At 40.4% G+C, this 24,859-nt stretch overlaps 1 protein-coding gene across 1 annotated transcript in view; it reads left to right on the top strand.

Moving 5' to 3' along the window:
• Positions 1–24,859, top strand: part of SLC2A13 (solute carrier family 2 member 13) — a 146,994-nt gene that overhangs the window by 115,304 nt on the left and 6,831 nt on the right. Inside the window, exons 7-9 of the mRNA XM_066550801.1 lie at positions 1,836–1,961; positions 23,739–23,860; positions 23,981–24,133. Of these exons, the coding sequence (XP_066406898.1) occupies positions 1,836–1,961; positions 23,739–23,860; positions 23,981–24,133 (401 nt within the window). The remainder of the gene's footprint in view (positions 1–1,835; positions 1,962–23,738; positions 23,861–23,980; positions 24,134–24,859) is intronic.

The following is a 24,859-nucleotide window of genomic DNA, read 5'->3' as shown; positions in this document are numbered from 1 at the left end:
GGAAGGTGTGTTTAAAATAGATTTATATTCTAAATGTAGATAACGTAGAAATTCTGCAGTAATTTAATAATTTACAAAGAACACAATAGCAAAGAGCGCACTTTTCTGAAAATTGGGAGAAATAAAAAAATTTTCTTAACACAGCCCTTTTTTTGCCATCTGCCATGTGAATTGACCTTATAATTGTTTTAGAAACATTATAATACAAAGAGTTTGAATAACTAGATTTTAAGCATATACTTTCAGACTTTTTATATCCATATAATCTGCTTTGCTGTTTTAGTTTCTTGAGACTTTGTTATAGTTACTTCTACTTTTTCTCATAATGATTAAGTAGTTTAAGCAAGATATCCCTTAATTCACCAATTCCTTCTTTTGTTAAAGATACACACTCAGAAAATATTATTTCCTTGATTTTGTTGTTACAGGAGCGTATGTTAAAGCTACTTTGGTCACCTTAATTATACATTTCCAGATGTTGCATTTAAAAGTTGAATTTTATTTTCAAATTTCCAGGCTCACTCTATGTTTTACAGTACCTAATTTTTTCTAATTTTTACTGGCTAAAGTTATCTCTTGGATATTCAGGGGCTTTACTGGTGAAAATGTGTGTCTGAATCTAAAATGGCTTCCATGGAAATTAAATATCTGTGTAGTTTAATCACAGGAGCAGTGAGTGAGTGTTTGCAGGGCTTTGTGCCAGCAGCTTTCAGGTAACTTGCACAGCATGGGGAGCTTTGGATGCCATTGTGCTCACATACCTACATCCCCATCAGTCAGGTTTTAGAGAGAGAGTTTGGACTGACTCCTCAGGGAAGTATCTGTAGGGCCCTTGGTGTCTAGGCTGCCAGAAGAGTCAGTGGGGATGTGGTCAGTGCAGCCAGGGGTATCTAAAGAACAGTTTTGCTGTCTAGTCCCTTGAGCAACAAACAGAATGGCATTGAGGAAACTTTGCCTGAATGTTAGCATCTCCTGCTTATTGAGACTCCCAAGGAAATCAGAGACATCTGTACAGAGCTGGCAAGTGTGATGCATGGGAATAACCTGCAAGAGCACTGCCACTCTGCAGTGACAGGTAAGGGGCAGATGGGGTATTTTTGGGCACTAGGTGCCTGTATGAATTGCCTCCACTGACATAATGACTCCTTCCATCAAATGTTCTGGAAATTCAGGGGCTGAGTTTGCTCACAGAGACAGACACATGGTATTGTGATCTCTGACTGGCTCACATCCATGGATGCCCAAATTCTAGTTTGGTTATTAGGTATGATGTCTGACAGGACAAGGGGGAATGACTTCAAAGTGAAATAGAGTGTTTAGATAGACATTAGGAAGAAATCCTTTTATTGTGAGGGTGGTAAGTCACTGAAGCAGTTGCCCAGAGAACTTTTGGGTGACTCATCCAAGAACTATTTAAGGCCAGGTTGGATCAGGCTCTGAGAAACCTGGTCTAGTAAAAGATGTCCCAGCCCATGGCAGTGGGCATTGGAACTTGGTGATATTTAAGGTCTCTTCCATCTCAAACCATTCCATGATTCTATGATGATTCTTTTTCTTCAACTCCAATCTGTCTTTTTTCAATTTAAGTTTATTCTGTGAATAAATTCTCCTACAACCTGATCAGGTATCACAGGGTAGATGCAGGTGGACTACCAAAATGTGTTACAGAAGAGGTTGAAAGCAATATGTGATTCTTTTTGGAGAACTTATTGGTCTTGTCTCCAACCCTGACAACTTAGCTATGTGCATGCCAAGACTTATTGGGAGATGCTGTTGGTTTTGACATCCACAAATTAATGAAGTATTGCTTAAGTATTTATGTTTTTCTCTTTCAGTTATTGCAACGGATGCATGTTAGATCCAGACTGTGGTCTCTGCTACAAATTGAATAAATCAAGTGTTGTTGAGTCCTCATGCATTCCTGTTGATAAACACTCTACAATGAAAGCAGCTTGGGGCAGGTATGTCACTTGTCAAGATTTTTTAGCCTTGTGCTCTACAGAGAGTGTATTTTATGCTATTGAGAACAATTTTGCTTTTACAGAAAGTGTTAAATTCTTAAAATGTTCAGGAAAAAGAAAATAACTTAGCATTGTCAAAAATGGGTGATTACTTCCTAACAATAAATTAAAGCCTCGACCCTGATGTGTGGAGCCCTTTTGGTGTAGTCTGTCACTTAGGAAGCATGGCAAAAATACACTAGAAGTGAGGAAAATTACCTTTCCTTAATGTTTTTCATTCATTTGAAGTGGCACATTCCCTAGTTATATACTTAAGCCCTCTGAATTAGTTTTCTTTTAAAATGCATTAATTAAACCACACTTTTAATATTGGCCTACCAAAGAAACAATTAGCTCAGCTGAATAAACTAAAATTAGCAAAATCTGAAAAGTTCAAATTGTCAGAAGCATGGGGTTTGGCCACAGATTTCTGTGGTTCTGTGCCTGAAAGGGGTGTCATGCCATATGTTGCACTTGGGTGTAAAAATGTGAGCATTCATAGGCACAACTGCAAAATACATCACACCTCCTTTTTATGCAGCACAAAACTTCCTGTGAAGTCACAGCAACCTCCAAGTTTTCTGAAGTACTGAGTATTCCTAAGGAAAGCTTTGTGTGGTGGAACATTGTCTTGTAGAGGCTTTATGAATACTAAAATAATGAGCAGGGCTTGGATTGGGGTTTAGAATGGTTCAGAGGCACAAGGGAATTATGTAATTACTTCTGAGAAAACCACCTCGACAGAATTCATCTCAGCCACCCACACACCATGAACATACTTAGGGAATAGGCAAAGGTTTGTGTGGTGATTTGGGCCTCTTCTTTTTTATTAACTTTCACACATATTTCTCAGAATTTAAACCAAACTGTCTCAAAGGCACTGAGTCATATTGGACAGAGGTGAAAAAGTATGAAAAAAGTCTACTAATTGTAGAATCATTAATTTAAAATTACTCTAAAATTGCCCTCGTTTTGATTTCAGTACCATTAGGCCTAGTAATTAATTCCAAGTGCAGAAAAGAGAAGCTTATATTTTTTTGTAATCCTAATATAAAAGCACCGTGATAATTTGGGGTTATTACAGTTAATAAATAACTGTGAAAAATACAAAATTTCATCTGACCTGCTTGTTCTGTGACTAACTTCAATGTCACATTATGGAATATACCTTGCATATTGCCTGATACCCTGATGTGATCTGCAGCATGTGGATTCTCATATTTGTAAGGTAACAGATGTCTCTTTATATTCCAAGTCAACATTCATTTCCTATATGCTGTAGTTTTAAGTAGCTTGTCTGTAATTAACAGAATCACACTAGAAGGCAGAAAGACATACATGCAAACAAAAAATTGTTATGAATAGTTGATAGATAAAACTAAACTTTATTTCATTAGCCAGTGCTATTTTTTAACACAGTAAATGTGGGCATAAGCAATTGTTTCATATTCATGATTCAGTCTCACGTAGACTCTTTACTGTACAGCCTGTTGGAGCAAATTAGACAGGGGAGAATAAATATTTCCTTTTCATATTGCAAAATGCAGTCTTTCCATGTGCAAGAATTCCATACTGTGAGGACCCTGCTTAAAATCCTTCAAAAGGAAATGAAACAATTTTATATGTGTTATACTGGTAGTCACCACTGTGAAAGTCCTGCCTGAAGATGGAAAACCAGTAAAATATCCACATTTCTTTTTCTGAATATTCATCACCATTTCTAGTGTTTATTTCATTAATTTTTCTCTTGCCTCTACCTGATCTATGTAATCAGGCAGTTTTCAAAAAGCTGATTCTTCAAGCTGTACAATGTCAGGTGGTGCCTTCTGTGCCTTCCCAGCCCTGTGGAAGAGGGAAGCATTTTGCTTTCTTTTCCTTCTGCTCCTTTTCTTCACAGATAGGTGTATTTCTGCTTACTGGCCCAGGGGAATCCCCACAGAGTTTTCTTTCCAAGGGCTCACATTCACATACCATGCCCCAGCTCCATTTGCTCAAATCCTGAGTCTGCTGTACAGCAAAATCAGTCCCACAAAGCCATAGGGTTTCCCTGTCAAGGGAAGATTGCTGCAGGGAAAACAGCACAGTTCCATCCCCAGCTGAGTCTCAGAGCAGCCAGAGGCATCTGTATCTCCCTGGCAGCATAGGGAGAACAATGCCTGAGACAAACTACAGCACTGGGGAAGGAAATTGCAGCCCTTTCTTTCACAAGGTTACTTTGCCACAAGCTAAACATATAGGGGCTATTACTTAAAAAATATACATGGCATTATGGTGATCAGAAAGTAGTATAATAATTGGAGAGATGATTTTGTAGGCTGTGGACAGCTGATAGCTGTAATTATCAGCAGCCTCTTTTGTAACTCCTGTGTGTCCTGATGGCTTCATGAATCCTGTGTTAGATGAATGAGGCTTAAAACCTCCAGGGTTACCCTTGGCTCATAGAAAATCTATTTTGCCATTAATTTTGCTCAGGAGAGAAGAAATTTGTTTCTGAGCTATTTGTTTGGGACTTGTTGGACCTCAGATGTCTGAGCATTAGCAGAAGCAGCAGCTCTCATGATGTTGATGAAGGAGTTAGAGAAGCAGCTTCTCCTGGACTCGGGCTGACAGTGCCATGCAGAGCATTTTACTGCTGCTGTGATCACATCTTGTTTATGATTTTCCTGCTGGAAAGCTGGGAGCTGCAGCTATCTGAACCCCAACTCTCCTGACATTTACTCAGGGGCTTATCTATTCCTGATGTGTAACCTACCACCAAGGTGAGAGGTGCTCAGAAGCACTAACAGAGAAGACTTTGTCATGTATTTTTTAAAGCTCTCTGCAGCCATGCAGACAGACATAGAAAACTTTTGTTTATGTATTTATAGCTTTGCACTGTTTTTCACTGTTGGTCCCAAGGTACTTCAATAGCACTTATGTAGTGGGCAATGTTTTGACTCTAACTATAAAATTCTGTAATTATTTTATTTCCAAGGCATTTCCCCAGTGCCAGCCAGGTGTACTGGACACCACCTCCATTGTTAATTGCATTTATTTGGTTATTATATGTTCTACATTGAGAAGTTCTGGGGAGGGGAGGGAAGAGAGCAGAGATTTCAGTCTCCTGTGGCTGCCAGCAAGGCTGTTTATGTTGCTGTGGTTGTCATAGAAACCCAGGGAGACAATTAAAGCATCCACATATTTTTCAAGAAGAATATAATGTTTGGGTTCTGTTGGATGTTGGGAGCTCAGTGGCTGGCAGTGGTCCTGGGGGAGAGAGAGAGTGCAGGAATAAATCTGACCAAGCCCAAGTCACAGCTTAAGCAGCATGGGGGGTGTGCCTGTAAGATCATGCATGTACCTCAAGCAGCAGAGGTGTATTTTTTATTATTTAATCAGTTACATAAGCGTGACTGGTATTAGAATAACACAGGGAGGAGTGTCTTGCCCAGGGCACCAGCACAGGCAGGTGCTTTGCTGCCCTTGGTATTTCTGAACCAGTTAACAAAATAGCTGTTGACATGCAAATCTTCCTGCCTCAGGCTCTGCCCAGGGACACATAAAGGATGGTTCCAAGACAGTGAGCAAGAATATTCTTAAATTATTTACTTTGTAGTAAAAGAAGAAGAGCTGTATCTTTTCTTTCAGTGTGGTCTCACAGTTCTGCATTGGGACTCTGTTTTCCAAGACTTAGGGAAGTTTTGCAGGTAGCAGTAGCTCAGAAAGCCTTGCAGTTCTGTTCTTCATGAACACTGAATTATGAAATCCTCATGAACTTAATAAAAAGCATTAGCTCACTTGTACAGATGGGTTTGCAATGGGAGGGTTCCCATATGAAGCTCAGGTGGCACAAGAGGGGTCATGGGCAGAGTCCCTCACTCAGCCAGGACAAAATGTAGAGGTGATTGCTTCCAGGGCTGTGCTTTCTGAACACAACCCAAAATCCAGGGGTTTTCCCCACAACTACAATTACTCCCACAGTGCTCCGAGAAATTTCTCTCTTGAAATTTCTCTTTGTGTAATTGCAATCAATACTCCTAAAGGTCAGCCAAGAATGAAGAAACTTTAAATTGCATTACTACCCTTACAGTTGAAAGAATAACTGCAAGGGAAGGAGGTACTTACAGTGCCTTGATGTGACATTAACCTTGACATGAGTATGTTGTCAAGACGACAGCAGGCCCACAACTGAGCTGAAACGCTCTCATGAGCACTCTGAGCAATCTTCCTCTGGAGAGAACGATGTTGATTTTATACAGTAAACAATTATGAAGAAATAATAACATCATCCTCAGATCAGAGACAAGCCTAGAGCCATCCTGTCCACACAATTAGCTGGCAGGTCTCCACAGCCCCCAGAGGAGAATGATTGGGAACAGAAATCTATAAAGAGACAGGAGCTGAGTGATTTGCTGTTTTCAGCCATTTTTATTAACTTTGTTAGAGGAACATCTCTGTGCCAGGGGAGTTTAATGCTTCATGGAGAATCCTGCTTTTCTCAACATAAAGAAGCACTCCCCTCTCTAAGAGCAGCCACTGCAAAGGCAAGAGAGCAGAAGAGCTCTGTTTTTGGGAAGCTCTGTTTTCCTTTAGCCAGTGCTCTCCTGAGCATCTTCCTTCCATGTAAAATTAATGGCATGTTTACAGATGCTCAGTAATGATGTTATGTTTCACTGTGTGCCTGTTGCTCATATCTGCCAGTTTGCTGAGGGGTTTAAATGTGTCTTGGAAACCTGTTTGGGGGAAAAGTGGGTTTGAATTGCCTGTGCAGTGAGAGCAAGCAGGTCAGGCAGGCAGTCAAACCCTCTTTCCCAGCTTCAGGAGTGTGCCTAATGACCTTGGCATTCAAGCCTGGATGCTAACTAGATTCCACTGGTTAGGAAAAATAAATTCATAGGAGTTCATTAGCTGGGTTCTCAGACAACAGATTGGGTTATGTCCAACAAGGGACATGCCTTGGGACATGTCTGTCACAGCCTCCAGAGTATTCTGGGGATCTTTACATTCATGCAGCACTCCCTGTTGTCTAATGCATAGCAGATGAGACTCTTAAAATCATTAGAATAGTTTTTCTTGGTAAGAACATTAGATTTTTCTAAAAATACCATGTTACTTTTCCCCCTTGTAGGTAAAGACAGACATGTAAGTTCATTACACTTGTTTTGCATCATCAGATACATTTGTAAAAGTTCCTGTGACTGCTTTGCTAATTTAAAAAGAATGTATGTGCAAATTTGCACATTTGAAGACTGAGAATCTGTTTTCAGTATGTCATGGGAAGCAGCATTGCAGACCTTTGCTGGTACCACAGAAAGATTAGCCCCAGAGCAATCTTTCAGGAATTAAGTACTCTGCTGTCCATGGGTAGACATGGCTTTGTTTTGTTTTCATGTAGAAAGTATTGCTAGAAGATTTTATTGCTGAAATTATTATTTGAAGCCTTTCTACTAGGGTCTGCATTGAAAATTCATGCTTAACTCAGCAGTAATTAGAAGATAAACTAGTATTTCTCTAACCAAGTAGTCAGATCAATGGATAAAGATTATACATAGGATTATGGTTCTCATATTTACCATGTAAAAAACAATAGTAGAGGGAATAAAGGATTCAGGAAAGTAGCAGGATCAAGAGAATATTCACATCTGCATGTATGTTGGCAGCACTCAGGAGAGTTGGGATTATAACCAGTAGTCTTAGAGAAATCTCTTGATATGGTAAATGTTGGCTAAATTGAAATATTCATAACTTCAGTAGGAACCAGAATATAAAACACCTCCTCTCTGCCTCAATATTGTTCAGAAAAGAAAATCAAGATATATGCACGATTGTATTCTGAATATCTTCCCCAGTGCTAGTAAGTATGAAAACCTGGAGCAGCTGTGTGGCAGGGTGCAATCCTGTTTGTCCTGTTGGATTTGGAGTATGTACTTCAGCACACTATAATCTAATATATATTAGTGAGTTGTGTGAAACCATAAATTAAAAGAAGATCTGAAACTGATTACAGTCTTTGTCAGCCAAACTCCAAGGCACGAGGTCTTTTCTGGGAGGAGGTTATCAGACATGTAATCACAGTCTAATGGTTGCCTATACCAGTGTGATTTGTAAAAGGGATGTGGAAGAGGAACTTAAGAAATCTCATATGCATATTTTTAAGCCATTTCTGCTATCTGGTAAGAGCAAAGAGGAAGAATAGAAGGATAAAGTAATATAGAATACTGTGTCCTTAATCCTTGATGAGCCTGTCTTATCAGTGATGCAGGAGTAGGTACTAAAATAAGTGGAATTTTAATGTTCAGATCCTTTCAGCCACTCTTCCTGCTCAAATCTTTAAGACATCACACTTTAAAATTATTTTAAAAGGAAATTATTTCATGGTGGAGCTGAAAACCATAATAAGCTCGTTTTAAGCATATGTAAAGATGGTGGAATCTGTATATGTGCTGAAATATTGTAAGGCTGTAATTACATAATTGAGGGCGGAATTTTATGGTAACTTTAATAGAAGATAATCTTGTCTTTTTTTTTAACTGATTAACTTGCTAAAGAGGGAAGTAATTTTTTTAGTTATTGTTACAACATAATTATATTTTAATTTAGTGCCTGTACAAATAAAGTACTTTGTATATTGTAGCTGCATTTTAGGTCGAAAATAGTGACCAGAGCAACACAATAATCTAAACTGAAACTGTTTACATTTCTTTCATATAATTTATATAATTCAATATAAATTAATAAATATAAATAAATAATAATAAATATAAATAATAAATATATATTATAAATATATAGAGATAATAAGTAATAAAAAAAGCAATTCATATAATTGCTTAGGAATTACTATTAATAGCTCTAGCATGATATTTCTACTCAACCAGTGGCAAATTCTGGATGTTTGAAAAGCTTTGTTATGAAGTGAATGTGTTCTGACTGGAAATGTTGAGTTTTTATACTGAAGGCAGAATTTATTTGTTGGAGACACCCAGCACAAAATAGATTTTAAAGCAGAGCTGGTTAGTTTCAGATATCGTCTGTGCACTTCTTCTCTACCCTTTCCTTTTTATTGCTAAACAGGCTTCTGGATCTTACTCCAGGTTACTGGTTAAAAGGCATTCTGGTAGGGAATGCCAGCTGCTGTTTGGGTTACTTGGTACAACTACTTCAGATGCAAGCATTGAGATAATTGGAATATAAAAACAAAAGTGGCCCTCAGGCTAAAACATTATCTATCAAATGCTGCTGGCTGGAAAAAATTGTATCATTTAAATGGAAAAATATTTGAGTCAGTGTTTTTCATTTTAAAAGTGGTCCAAAGAAGAAGATGGTATGGTGTTCAAAATTTAAATATACATCTGCTCAAGAAGCAAGCCTTCAGTTTTTTTCATTCATTCTCTGGCCAGCTGAAGGGGAACTAAAAGGAAAATACTCTTGCTCCCTGATCAAAAAGCATGTTTGCTCCTAGCTGACAAAGGAGATGGGAAAGGAAAGGAGAAAAAAATGCCAGTGTGTACAAGAGAATTGTCAGTCTCCCATCAGTGTGCTTGGAGTATGAGGATCATTCCTGCAGCTTTTCTCTCTCCCTTATGAAATGTATGTTAGAGAGTCCTTTACTGCCCACAGGAGCTGCTGCTCATTAGCTGCTCCAGCTGCTCATCTTCCTAGGGACAGACAGTGTGTCCGTGTGTCCCTGCTGGGGCCGTGCCCATCCCAGGGCATCCCAGAGGGGCAGGGCACAGGGAGCTGCTGCTGCTGGCACAGATGGGGATTTCCCCTCCTGCCTTGGAGCCCAGGAAAGGGAACTGACTCATGTTTGGGAGCATGTGGATTTCTTATCTGAGGGGAGAATTTCCTGTAGCTGTTTTTCACATTTATTTGGTTATTGACTATAAAGTTTGAATTTATATAAAAATAATTTGTGAAGACTGTCTCAGCAGATTCCTTTAGGCTTTTACACTGTGAGATGGATTTACTAAAATGAAGTTTTCTCTGTTTGGAGGGTGGAAAATATTTTGGAAAGACCCATGTAGTAGAGGATTTTTACTGATAAAGACCATTCAACAGGGCCAAACCCAGACCTCCATACAGTAGCTTATACCTTTAACAGCATCCCTAATCCACATCTTATATACCTTTATTCCATACTAAGTAATTCTTCAGTAATCACAACATGGGATTCAGTAAAATTTGTGTATCTTCCTTTATTAAAAGAATTAAGTTTTTAGAGTTTTTTTTTTTCTTTTGAGGGAAAATAAATCATCACATTTCTGCAGTAGGGCTGTTGAATAACTCAATATGTTTGATTAGTTTAAGTCATAGAAATTACTGTATTTGCTGTTTGCACGTGTGGTTCATTTCCTTGAGAATGGAGGCAGTAATATCAATCCCTCCTGGCACAAGATGAACTGGAATTATTGATTCCTTTGATTTAAAGTCATGACCTTACTTTGACTCAGCCCCTTGGTTGGTACAGGCTAGGAGGTGGCAGTCTGTGAGGTGGCAGGTCATACTTCTCAACAGCAGCATTTTGGGCATTTCTTCCTCCTTGCAGGATGCACAGAATTCCTTTTGCCCTGCAGCTTTCCACAGCTGTCAATTAGCTTTGCATGGATAATAGTAAGGGATGAGTTTGAGGTTCTGCATGATTATTGAGTTCCTCAGACCTGTGATTCAGGTGGGGGTGTGTTCCCATTTAGCCTATTTTCTTGGAAAAATAGCTATTGTTAAAAAGCACTTATTTATGTAAAACTCTTTTTAGATGTCAGAGGCCATGAAAGATAGATGATTACTTTGATTTCTGCCAAGTTCTTCAACACTCACATCCCAGCCTGTTGAGTTGCATATAATAATGAAGACTTTGGTACCCAAAGTTTGTAAATTTCATATACCAGAGATAGTGAAACCACTTACTACTTATATATTTTATAAAACTCGTTAGATTAGGCATGGATATTGCACCTGTGTGCACAAATCAAGGCAGAGCAGCACTCTATGTTAAGTGTTCGCTCTCACAAATCAGGCATGAAATAATTATCCTGTTTTAAGTGTTCTTAGAGCCTTAGGGCTCCATTTTCAGTTACAACATTAATGATTTGCAGTGAATTTTAGGGCTGACAGCAGAGGAATCTTCTTTGGAGAGCTCTGTTGGGTGATTTAATTCAGAGCCTCCCTGGTACAGCAGGGATGGGTGGGGATGCAGTGCTTCATTCCCCTTCTGAAACAGGTTTCTCTGAGCTTTTTAGGGCAGAGCTATTGCCACCTACTGGAATCAGGGAAAAGCTCTGCTTAAAAAATGCTGTTCCATCATCTATTTAAAACATTGAATGCAAGATCTCAAGTATTGTCTGGTTAGATTTCAGTTGTGATAGCAAACAGTTGCTGACAGTAGTGAAAATGTAATATTTGTGTCTAAATTGCTATTACAGAAAATGAGTCACAGTTCAGTACTTAGATGGAAGGTTATGGTGGTCAAAATGTTATTGTTAGAACTGCTGAAATATAAACTTTATATGTATGTCAATAACTAGAAATTAAACAGAGCAGGGAAGTGCTAAAAAGGCATGCTAATGCATGTAATATTGATCTCTATTTTAAACTCCTTGTCCTTATGTGGTCTTTTGTCTCAGATTCAAGAAGAAAAGCAAATTTAGAAAGTCCCTCCTCCCTTTCCTTTTGTTTCAGTAAAAATTGCCAAAGGATTGATACTTTATTCTCTCTTCAGCTCCCATTGAAATATGAGGTTAACTGAGGTTCTAAGGTATTAACAGCACTATGGAAAATTCTTTCAGCACAGTGCTGCTTTGGCTGGGAGGTACAGGGTCTGCTGCCTGGAATAAGCAGTAAATTACCTGTAAGCCTCAGCAGTGTGCCTGCAGACACAGAGCAGACCCAGGTTGTGTTGGAATTGTGTCACTGTGTCCTACCTGTGGTTTGAGGTTGGGGTTTGGGTGGGATTTGCTTTGTTTTTCTCAATTGAACTATAAAATCTTGCCATTCCTTGCTAGCTTCACATACTAGGTTTCAGCATGAAAGTACAGATTTTACGGTACCTCTGTATGTCTAAAACTTTGGGGTAGTTAAAGCAATACATTTTTTTTTTCTTTATTGTTTTTAAAGTGTTTGGAAGCATTCAGAAAAGAAAAAAAGATTGTAATATAGAACCTATTTCATTAGGAGGGTGAACTTCCAGTGAATTGTTCTGATTTACCTTGGTACAAAGTTACAATAACCACCTTGATTGCTTTGGTCTTTGATTACCACAGTCTTGGAAATGCTTTTGACAATTGTCACTCAGGGGACGATTTTGACATGATGACATTCCTTTGACACTACCACATGGTGGACAGCACAAGCATCAATAAAAGTTACTTGTAATTTTAAGTAAGAATAGGAAGTATGGATGGAATTTGTTTAAATCAACTTCAGATTCTAAAATTGTGAACATTGATCTGTCTCGTAGTTCCCTGACTAATGAAGTAGAAAATGTTCCTTTTTTTCCTTTGCAGCTGCCTGTGTTTTAGAGAATAGACTTTCTTATGCCATGCCAGCAGCTCTTGCCTGCTGTTCTGTCAAAATTTCTTCAGTTGACATTAAAATATTGATACTTATTATTATTGAGCCCTACACTTAGCCCTTCCCACCAGTATTCATTAGAGCTGTCTTTATTCAGCATTCAAAAGAGGCAACACCTGGGAGAACTGATATTTCTGCAGTGATTAGGCAGCTGGTTGATACTTCTGTTATAACTAAAATAACTTTGGAAATTATAATTATTATTAAGAAAATGAAATGTAAATTCAGGTGAAAAACCAAATGAGATTAAACATCAGGTGGGTGTTTGTTTTATGGTAAGCCTGCATGAAATTCCAAAGTGCTGCATTTGACATCATAATCTTCAGACCAGTTTGTTTCAGTAATTTTATTATTGAGTGTCAATGCTGCAATCAGAAAGACTAAATGCTTTTAAATGTGGAAAGAAAAACTAGAAGTTCTTCTATTACCCCAGTTCTGTCAGTAGTTTGATTGCAGGTGCTCCATCCATAAGATCTCCAACATGTCAGAGCAGGGATGACCCAGAGCTTCCACCAAGAACTCAGGAGCAGCAAAGCAGCTGCACTTCAGGGGGAGACCAGGAGCACTGAGGTACAGCAAAGGGGTCTGCACACAAGTGAAATTCTCACTGAGCCAGTCTGTCATGGGTGTTCAATGCCAGTCTGTTTTTAACAAAAAGTGCTTGAATCTCCTACATTTATAAGCAATTTTGTCCTGAAAGAGCTCCAACAGAATGAAGCCTGCCTGCCTGTAGGCAGGAATAGAGTGACTAAATCTGTCTGGATTTTGCTAGAAAGCCTCAGGCAGCACAAGTTAGCTCCAGCAGCCCCCAGGATGGCTGATGGACACTTTCCAGTTAGTGCTCATCTCTGAAATTCCCCAAAGGATGGCCTTTCAGAAGAAATGGCCAAATCATTAATGAGCACTCCCTCCTTTCAGAGAAGCAGGGGAAGCTGGCAATGACTGGATGAAGCCAGACTGGATGTGCATGCTCACTGCTGAAATGGATTGTTCCAAAAGGGAACTATTTCTGTCAAACCACAGAAAAGCCTCTAAACAATCTTTAAAGCCCATTCTGGGGTCACAGGGAGTCCACAAGTGTTTCTCAATCATGATGGCTGCCAAGAGGGAAATAATAGCTCATTCTGTTTCCAGAATGTCTCTGTGATACCTTTTTGCTGCTTGTCATGCAGAGACAGCTTTGTGCTTATATTTTAAATCTGTGAAATGGCATCTACTTCACAAGCAGTTAAATATTCCCAGATGTAATTTCTTACAAGAGTTTGCCATGTGTCTGTGCCCTTACTGTGGCATGAGATGTTTTCTTTCCAGTTTGTACTTGATTGCAGTGAACATAGTTAAATGGAGCTTTTGTGGCAGCCACCAAGGTGGTGGGAGCAGGAATTCTCATGTCCCACTGGCCACTGTGTGTGCAAGTGACATCCCTGAGCCATGGCCCCATAAGACACATCACATCACCATCCAGTCCTGCACATGAATACATGAGTATAAAAGTGTTGTAGCACCCAAATTATGGGTCTTTCCCTCTACCACATCATGGAGTTTTTTCCACTCCATCTGGTAGAATGCAGTGGGTTTCTTATTTTTTTTTTTAATATTACTGTCATACTAAAATACCTATTGATCATGGCAAAGGCTTCAAAATGTTGGGTAGTATCACTTCCATCATATTTACTCAAATTTTTAAGCATTCTTTGGTGATCTGCACCTCTGGGAAGTTCTTCAAGAGTTGATAATACCTGAAAGAAAGAAGTAGTGGGAACTGCAGCATTTAACTGAAGCCTTTCAGTATGAGAATTAGGACTGAACTAAAATGTTTGTTTATCTCATACTGGATCATTCTTATTTGGAAGACTGGCTGAGACTTTTAATTTAAAAACAACACTGAAATCTAGGAGGCTTCATGACTTACTGAGGGCACTCTGCTGGAGCCCACCTTTTATAAAGCATTTATAAAGTGGGTGGGGTTCTCATGCACATCATTAGTTTGGAAGCTACAAGAAATAGTAGAACTTGTCTTGAAAGAGAATAAAAGATTTAGGGTTAGTAAAGTTGGTCAAGGACATGAACCAATAAAAGTTTTGTGATGAGAAGTGAAATCGCAGTGGACCACTGGGCACAGTTGGTTGTAGAGCCACAAACCTTAGCAACAGGAAATGCTGAAGGGACAAACATAAGATTTATTTGCATACTAAGAATATTTCAGTAAGAACTGGCAGACAGTTTAGTGAAACACTCTGTGGTTATTTTTAATTTTTTGAATCAGTGCATTCTACATATGAAAAGCAGGAAAAGTTACTGAAGATTTCAATCTTTAAGGTACACAGATGTAAGTGTGTAGGCCATTGGATTGTGTCCTTGACAGGGGGAAAAGGGCAGAAATCTTACATTGCCAGCTGTTGTCTTCTGAGCCTTACCTGAAATGGTTCATTCTTTTATTGTTGCTTTTTCATAGACTTTTTTAGCTTGTAAATACACAGAATTATGTTTCTAGTGGCAAAAAGTATATTCTTGTGTCATCTCATGAAGACACTGACCTGATATCTGGTGATTGAAGTAGTTGAAATGATCACAGGCAGAAATGCATGAAGGACAGTGGCATTCAGCTAAGATACTTATGCTCAAAACTAATTAAGTTTTTGCATTTTGATCAGCTTTTAATTTGAATTCTGCCCATTAAAATTCTGTACTTATGACTAGGTGTTTGTTAAGTGAACAGTTGATTATGTTTCATAGTTGCATGACCTCTCACAAGTTCTTGTGCTATTAATAGAATATTTGAATTATTTATGATTATGAAATCATACAATTTAATTATTACTAATTAATTCTAATTTTTGCTGTCCAGTCAGAATCAGAATTAGAACTAGGAAAGGACACTGTAGAGCACAGAGACATCAGATGTTTCCTGACGCTTTTTGTGACCATCTGATACTTTGGAAGAGTAGGAGAAAGCTTGGAAAGAAAAATAAGTCAATCTCTGTATAGTGCAGTGAAGGTAATTTTGTCTCCTATAACAGAAATCTGGTATGTACTTATTTCTGCTCCCAGTTTTTGAGTGCACTGTCAGCTGCTGTGAGGTCTGAAATGGTTGGGCTTTAACACTGAGTAAACATTTTTCTGCATTTTCCTGGTTTGAGTCCATTTCCCAAGGTAAGGAGCACACAGAAGATGATGGGGAAGCCTGTTGGACAGAGTTCTGGCAGTAGCAGAGATTCGTCTCTCTCCCCTCCTGGCAGATATGATGAAAAATGAAGCTTGAAACCCTTGGGGTGTGACAGCAGAGTGGGGAATTGTAGCTGACAGCTTGGGAGTAGCCACAGGGCCTTGCAAGGTGCCTGTATAGGATAAAAGAAGTCTGAGGCAAATCCCAAACTGAGCAACTTTCACTGGGAGATTAGAGTTGTCTAATCCCACCAAAGGTGCTTGCTCAGCCCCACAGCTCAGGTGTCACTATGATATTTTATGAAAAATCCCTTCGCCAGGATTTCTTCTCCTGGCAAGATGAGAAGCCTCAGCTTCTCCATGCTTTGCTGCTTTGGAATGTGATTTGGAGAATTGTTGACGCAGCATGTGAATTGTTTTTAGTTAATGGCCAATCACAGCCAGCTGTGTCAGAATCTGAGGAGTCAGTCCCAAGCTTTCATTATCATTTCTTTGCTAGTCTTCTGTCTGTATCCTTTCTCTATAGTTTAGTATAGTTTTAGTATGTCATTTTCATACCATATCATAAAATAATAAATCAGCCTTCTGAGAACTTGGAGTCAAATTCTCATCTCTCACCTCATCCTAGGGACCTCACCACACCACACTCAGGAGTGTCCAGCTGGCACTGTCACACAGCTGAATTTCTTCCTTTGGCAACAGACACAACAACTGTGTTGTCCACACTTCAGAATCCACTGATAGGTGGTTACAAAAGTACTGAAATGTCCAGATCAGCAAACGGTTCAGAACCCCTTTGATGTGATTAATTTTGAGCAACTATTTGTCATGGGGAAAAATTGCTCCTGTTTCCAGGCTGTTGTTGCTCAGTCTATTCAGACTGAATAACAGCTCCAGCAATCTATTTATCAGGCAAATTCAGATGCAGTTGTAAAGCTGAAATTTCTCAGCTTGTGAAGGTGTTTGAATTCAAACTTAAAGATTCTTACATAAATAAATAATAATATTTTAAAATTATGTTCATCTGTGATCAGGTAGCCAGGACACAGGTAAATCAGAACAGTGTGCTAAGTCTCTTGCACATGTGTGTTCTAACATGACTGAGAATCATGGGATCATTTAGATTGCAAAAGGCTCTTAAGATTATCAAGTAATGGATAGATCCTGTAGCAGGGGGGTTCAGTGTGATAAACACTTTTTCCATCACATACAGATGCACCAGTCATCTACTGAGGTGCAATTTGCTTTCTCTGCTGTGAACTAAACTATTTTTCCAAGTTTTTGAAACATATATAGTATTTTTAAAACTCTTTGCCAGTTATAGCAAAAGGCTTCAATAAGTGTCCCAAAACTCTGTATTTTATGCAATGAACGTTAAGCAATGTGTAGCTGAATCCCATGAAGTTTTATGGCAACAGTTTTTCAAGGCTGTATCTGTTTGTTCTTTTCTGGTTGTCTGATTCTGTTTTTTTTTTTGTTTTGGTTTAGGGATTTTAGGGGTTTTTTTGTTTTTCAGTTGCTGTCATCTGGTGTAAGAAGCTTCATCTGTAAATTTTTAGGTAACATCTGGTCTAATAGATTAATTATTTCTCTGTGTAAACTATAAAGTCAAAGTGATAAATGCAAACTTCTCCAGAGAGGTGTGGAGCTTCTGAGGCATGAACCACAGTAGCTAGGGAACTTTGGGAAAGCTTAGAAATTATTGATTCTGACATTAGTCAGGTTTAAAGTAATCTGTCAGGTTGAGTTGCAGTTCACTTGATGCTTTAGACAGCGTCTTACCACATGTATAAAAAAGGAGCAAGGATTTTTCCTTAAAACAGAATATGTTGATTTATAGTGAAATTATTCCTCTGGTTTCTGTGGGCTGTGCTAATGTAACTGTTTTGCATGTACATGGGTAGGTTTGGGAGGCACTTGATGGACAGGGTAGAGGTGGTTTCCAGAGCTCTCCTTAGTTATGTGTCTGACTACCACTAAGTTATTACACAGTTCATCTGATACCTTGCTAAATTCTGCCCTCTAAGGTAGCTGGGGGTTTCTTCAGACAATTAAATATCTTTAGCAGAAGAGGAGGAGCTTGAACTTATGAGAACTAATCTAAATGTTGAGATTCACATTCTTCTACAGGATAAGTAATTGATTGTGGATAAATAATCTTAGTTGTTCCTGAGCATCATCCACAAAAACCTTCCTCCATCCAAACAGCAGCTACTCTAAATTATGTCTCTTTTGTCCTCTGTCATTTCCATGACAGACTTCAGATGAAAACATAAACTTGGCATAAATTTATACTGTTGTCATGGTTTGACACTGGGACAATGCCAGTGCCCCCATGAGAATGCTCTCTCCCTGGTTTCTGCTGTGAGATGTCACCAGGAATAAGCAAAGCAGGCTCCCACTTAGGAAAGAAAAAAAATTATTAACTAAACTACAAGGGAAAGGAAAAAAAAAAAAAGAAACCCACAAGGAAAATGAAAACTTCACAGATACATCTCCTCCTCCTCCCCACCAAATTCCCAATACAATACATCCCCCAAATCATCGACTCTCAGTCTGGCACCACCCTTCAGAATACTCAATCCTCAGTTCCTCAAGAGGAGAAGGAGTCCTTCTTGTGCCAATGGTGACCTCTTCCTTTCACGTCCAGCGCTCTCACCACTGAACACGGACCAGAGCTGCTTCTAGGGTCGACTTTTAAGGATGCTTCGTCCCACTCCAAAAAGGCACAGTCTCAACGTTGGGACACCTGTCCCCCCCATATTTTTCACCCTCTGGGGCCGAGGGGTACCTACACCGAACCCTCTTGGTCCTGAGGCATTGCCTCCCCCTAGAACGCAGTCCCTGTATCACAAGAAAACATGGCTCTGTCCATGGCTACACAAAAAGAGTCCAGCATAAGCTACTCCAGCATCTCTTCCACCTGAGTTCGTCTCTATTTCTCTCGTGGCCCATTTCCTCTTATCTCATCTCTATCTCTCTTCTCATTCAGCTCCAGGAGGATTAGCATTTGTAAGGTTTCCATCATCCAAGAAAAGGGTTAAAAATCTGAGGCTCTGTCTGTCCAGAACTCCCACGGCTGCCCAGCCAGGCACCTTCTCACTGCCCCCCCTTCTCCTTCTCGGCCAGCCACTATTAAATTTCAAGGTGGCACAAGCACAGGCACAGGCTCTCTCTCTCCTCTCTCTCTCTGTCTGTCTCTCCTGGGCGGGGGTGGCTGCCCGATGCCTCTCAGTGCTCCTCCACCCTTCCACCCTGCAGGGGCCTTCCCCTCCCTTCTGTCCAGGCCCCGGCCTACCTCACCCGGCCGCATGGCTGCCCCTGGGCCTACCTCACCCGGCCGCATGGCTGCCCCTGGGCCTACCTCACCCGGCCCCATGGCTGCCCCTGGGCCTACCTCACCCGGCCCCATGGCTGCCCCTGGGCCTACCTCACCCGGCCCCTTGGCTGCCCCTGGGCCTACCTCACCCGGCCCCATGGCTGCCCCTGGGCCTACCTCACCCGGCCGCATGGCTGCCCCTGGGCCTACCTCACCCGGCCGCATGGCTGCCCCTGGGCCTACCTCACCCGGCCCCATGGCTGCCCCTGGGCCTACCTCACCCGGCCCCTTGGCTGCCCCTGGGCCTACCTCACCCGGCCGCATGGCTGCCCCTGGGCCTACCTCACCCGGCCCCATGGCTGCCCCTGCCCCGCCCAGCCCGCAGCCTGGCAGGGGAGCTCTGAGCCTTTCCCTGACCGGAACCCAAGAGAGCCTCCCAGGGGAGAGCTCTGCTTTAACCCCGTGCTTTCAGAGGCGGATCCAATGTCCCAGTGGCCACATTAGGTGCCAATATTAAAATCTGAACATCCATTGGCCTAACCCCAACATCCCAGAAAACATATTTCCTGTCAAACCACCACATTTGTTCAGTGGATTGGCACGATATGAAAGTCAGCACTCTACACAGGAGACTGTAAAAATCCACTTCAAGGAGATTTTTAGTAAATCAAATATATTTGTTTTACACTTGAGACTTAAATTGGCAAATTGTAGATTATCATCATCCTGATAACCCAGGCACAAAAGGCTGGCATAAGAGCAGTCCTTAAGTAGTTTTACTTGTGTTAGAACAAAGAAATGTGGGATTAGTGAAACTGTGAATTAACTATAAAATCTCTGTGTGCCATCAGCACCTGATGTCAAAGTCTATCTCAGAGCAGAATGTGTAATTTTGAAATATGCTTGTTATAACAAGCATTTTACAGAGATGGACGATCACATTAGTGTTTTTCTTCAAAAATAATTTCCTTTGTCTGACTTCATTTGAATTTTGACCTTTTAAGAATTTTGATGTAAATCCATTTAAGATGCTTCTGAAGGGCTTAAAAGACAATGAGAAGTCAGAAGCCAGAAGCTTTCATATTAAAAATATATAAACTGTTCACAATGAAACAAGTAATCCAAGCAAAAGCTGTATCTTTAGGGCTAGACAGTCTTCATTGCACAGCAAAGCAAAAATTAGTGGATATTTGAGAAGAAAATCAAATTGGTCTCTGTCTTATGCCTGTGCTGTGTCTTGCCCAGCCATTTCTCACACTGGGGCTTTCAGTGTTGGGCTTCAGAATTATTGTACAGCCAAAATGGCTCAAGTACTACAATAATTTACATTGATAATCAAGAGAAGAGGTTTTCATGTTTCATCCTCCTGTTATTGGCAATAATATTTTAAACTCCCCACACTGGCCCTTTTCTTACCTTCTTTTATGTGCCATATGAAGGTAATTTAAGGAGATGGGGAGCAAAGCTTTAGTTCTTTTGAGCTTCAGACCACATCTGATAGAGAGTGGATTCTGTGATTTTGAAACTGCCCATATAATGCTTGTAATTTGAAAAGCTACTGACCTCATTTATTTTCAGTCAGTTGAATTTTTTGCATCAACTGGTGGTAGGTCAGGCTTTCATTAATTAGAACTGATGTACATCTCAAGTAGCCTGTAGAAAACACTTAGCCAAAAAAAAAATCAGTAAAGGTTTTCAGTGTAGCATTTTCATGTTTTTGGTCTGACAGTAGTTTCAGAGGCTGTGATGTGGTGTGTCCTCACTGGTTGTACCAATGTGACTGTTACCCAGCATGTTGGCACATACAAACTCTGCACCAGGACTTGACTGCATCATTTCACTTGTACATTTACAGGGAATTGCCTGGGTGATCACTCAAGGTGTTGCAGTCAGCAGTTTCATGACCAAGTGGCTCCAGTGACAAGTGGCACTCCTCAGGGGTCAGGCTGAAGCTGGTGCTGTTTAAGATCTTTGTAGATGACAGGGACAGTGGGATTCAAGGTGGAGTACAGTACAGGGGTGATAACTGCCCTGCTCCTGCTGGCCACAGTATTCTGACACCAGTATTCAAGATGCCATTGGCCTTCTTGGCCACCATCAACAGGGATGTTAACAGGCTGTGGAAGAGGCTTCCCAGAGAAACTGTGCATGCCCCATCCCTGGAAGTGTTCAGGGACAGTTTAGATAGGGCTCTGAGTAACCTGGTCTAGTGAAAGGTGTCTCTGCCCATGGAAGGTGTGGGTTGGAACTTGATGATCTTTAAGGTCCCTTTCTATGGTCCCTTTCTATCACACCATTCTATGATTCTTTGATTTTTCTTCTGTATTCAGCTTATGAAGTGATGGGTAGTTGCTCCTCTGCTTCCATCATATATGCTCCCTTCATGTTGGACAAAATTCAAAATTTTCTCTGGTAATAAACTCTATGCTAATTATAAATATGTTCTTCAGCAAAATAATAGGTCCTATATAAACAGTGGTACAGTAGTAGAATTATCACAGTAATGGAGCTTGAACAAATCTCTAGCCTTGAAGAAGTGTTATTTTTTACCATTCCCAGCACTGCAAGATGCCAGCAAATGCAGATGATTTTGCCTTTACTATGTGTACCATGCTGATTTACAACTGCAGGATAAGCAAAGCACAGTTTATTACTGCCATGTTTCTGTTTAATCTAGTCTGAAGTGCTGTTTTTCCCATTTCATTGCAATGAATCTGCTTTTTTTGCAACACAATTTCCTCTCTGTTAGGGGCAGACAGTGGAGAATAGATGAGTGGCTCAGTCACAGGAGGCTTTGGAGACATCTGGTTTTCCCTTGTATCATTTGTGTTCCAATCTGTCAAAAGCAGGACACAACTGGGGAAAGATGGCAGGGGAAGGAAACACACTGACCTGCCTGCAGTTGTGTCTGTGTGAATCAGCATGTTGGTTTGTGCTCATGGAGATGGATGCAGGATAATAAACCAAGTATATCTGTGTTTACAGTTTTGTTTGAGAGAAACCTCTCTGCAGAGCTGCCAATCTGGCTGGGCAGAATGGAGAAATTCATCTCAGCATCAAGATGCTTAAAAGTGCTCATCAACTTGTATTCATTACAAACACCTGCAAATGAAATTTGTGTAACAGCAAAAGAAGCAGAAGTGATGATGTTGAAGCAGTGTGAAACTGAGCATTCCTGTGTCTGCAGTGGGCCAGTCTGTATCCAGGCACAGAGGATGTGTCTTTGAGAGGGAGTTCAGCTGATCTGTTTTCTGTGTGTTTTCCACTTCAAGAGTGAAAATGAATCAATGCCCTGGATAAGATGGCCTTTCCAGGGGAACTCAGCAAAGCAGAGCTGAGGAAGGGTGGAAAGGTGCACTGGCAGCACTGGCTGCATTGCCAACCCCAAATTAAGGGCTCAGCATTTCTCCACTTGATCAGGTACTGCTCCAGTGCAAAGTGGAATTGTAAATCTTGCAGGTTACTGCCATTAAGGAAACATTAGGGTTTTACCAAGGTTTCAAGTGTGCATTTTCCCAGTATTTGTAGTGTTAACCTCTCTCTTTTAAATATTTTGGAGCTTTGGATTTCCAGCTGTCCTGAAATTGGGTCTGCGACTTCACCATGATAGTGGCTTTAAATGTTGTCCTTTCATCAATGATGACAACAGAAAGATTTCTGCCCCAGGAGTGCTGGGGGGATGCCCATCAGTGCTTGGCACATTGCTGCTCAACTCTGAAGCATTGCAGGGTGCCTGTTACTCCACCATCCACAACTCGTTGCCCACCTATTGCCTGTTGCAGGCATCTTCATTCTGGTTTCCCTACTGTCAAGAGGGTCATGTCCTTCACATAAGTGCTCAACTAATCTGGAAATCATTCCCCAGGCAGATGTTCAGCTCTCTGTGATTTCTTCTTTGAAAGTAAATACCACTTTCTGCATATGAAAGAGTAGTGTCTGCTTAAGTCCTCTCTCCCAAAAGACAGGGTTTTTAGTTTCTAGCAATTTAAGTGGTGGCAGCTGAAAAGTTTCACTAGTTACATTTATGAATTGTTCCTTTAAACTAATGTTAATTTGAAAAAAAATTAGAACAAAAAATAAAGTTGTGAGTGTGCCTTTAAAAAATGTTATATTGTTGGCAGTCACAGGGAAATACCTGATCTTCCTTGAAATATGGAATTCCCACGTGTTCCTTGGTGTAGAGACATATTTTCTTTCAGTAGCTAATTACAGCACTTCCTTCTCCTAAACTGTTTCACTGTGTGGGAAGGAAAATACAGCCTCTTTTCTTTATAGCTTCACTTGGCCTTGGCACCCTCCATAGACATTGCTGATTACTCCTGAAGTGTGCCCCATGTTGTTGGTTCAGCAGTGATGTAAGGACTAACTTCCATCTGACCTTAAATCCTTGTGTGCAACATCTTTATCTCAAGTCCTGCTGCTGCAGCTGGTTTTGCACTGTGTGGTATTCCTGTGAATTGGTCTTGATGGCTTTGGTATCACCATTTTTGTAGTAATGACTGGTTGTTTCAAGGAGATCTGTAAATAGGTAAGTGTTTCAACTCAGGGATGTTCTGCTGATTACTCTTCCTAAGACCAGGCTTGAGAAAAAATCGCGTTTCTTGAACTTTGCTCAAAGACCTTGTACATTGCTTGCCATGTTTAATTGCAATGTCAACTAGTGCCCTGAAAATTCTTTAATAAAAAGGAGTTTTGTTGATTTTCAGGTGTTCAAATGAATCCATATTCAAAAAGGAAGATTTATTTTGGGCATACAATTTCTGCCCCACTCCGTACTCTTGGACAGCACTTCTGGGCCTTATTTTGTATTTGGTTTTCTTTGCACCTGGTAAGAAAATACTTGGTTTTGCTTATAAGTTTAAAATGTCAAATAGTGAAGCTGCATGATAAATTTATTTTTGAGTCCAGCCATTAAAGTCAGATTGATCTTTTTATTCCTGATTCTTAGGGATGGGTCCTATGCCCTGGACTGTCAATTCTGAAATTTATCCACTTTGGGCCAGAAGCACAGGAAACGCGTGTTCTTCTGGGGTCAACTGGGTTTTCAATGTGCTCGTGTCACTGACATTTCTGCATACAGCTGAATACCTGACATACTATGGTAAGTCACAGTACTGTCCATATGTGCAGCACTGCCATTGGCACAGAGGTTTTCTCTGGATTCTGGGTCCCTCCACTGCTTTTGCTATGAAGTGTCAAAGCAGTGTTCTCAACCCACTGTGGCTTCATAAGACTAGAGATCTGCTTGGATCGTGGAGTTTGGTCTGGATTTCATAAGAAGCATTTATTTTTGTCCTTAACTGAGAACCCAGACAGTTGATTAAAACAGAGAAGCTGGAAAAAAACACTTTTGATTTAGTGAAATAATGATGACTCCCACTTAAGGTGACAGCATCTGCAATTTTCCACTTTATGGTGACATCCAAGGCCAGTATCAGATGGTCCTTGCAGAAATGCAGGTGTTGATAAAGTGCTGTCTGTGGGACCCTGTGGAGTGTTTGTCAGGTTACTGCTCAGCCACTCAGGTACAAGTCATTTAAATCACATTAATCTGCCAGGGAGCTGATGTGACCTTCACATCCTTACTAGTGCAGAGCCTTTCAGCTCTGCTTGTAATTCCTTTGAGCCATCAGTGTAGCAACTCTAGGTAAATGTTTTTTGGTCCTTTGCTACCTGCTCTGACCCTCTAGGTAGGGTGGATTGTGGGCAGGAACAAGCTCTTTCTCAGTATTAATTGTCATCACAATGCACTTTTAAATAATAATTAGGTGTAAAAGTCACAAACATTATTCTAATCCTGACTCATTTCTTTTGCTAGAGCTTTTCA

Source organism: Molothrus aeneus, chromosome 5 (genome assembly GCF_037042795.1).
Source record: "Molothrus aeneus isolate 106 chromosome 5, BPBGC_Maene_1.0, whole genome shotgun sequence".
NCBI classification, from domain to species: Eukaryota; Metazoa; Chordata; class Aves; order Passeriformes; family Icteridae; genus Molothrus; species Molothrus aeneus.
This window is presented reverse-complemented; position numbering and strand designations above follow the sequence as displayed.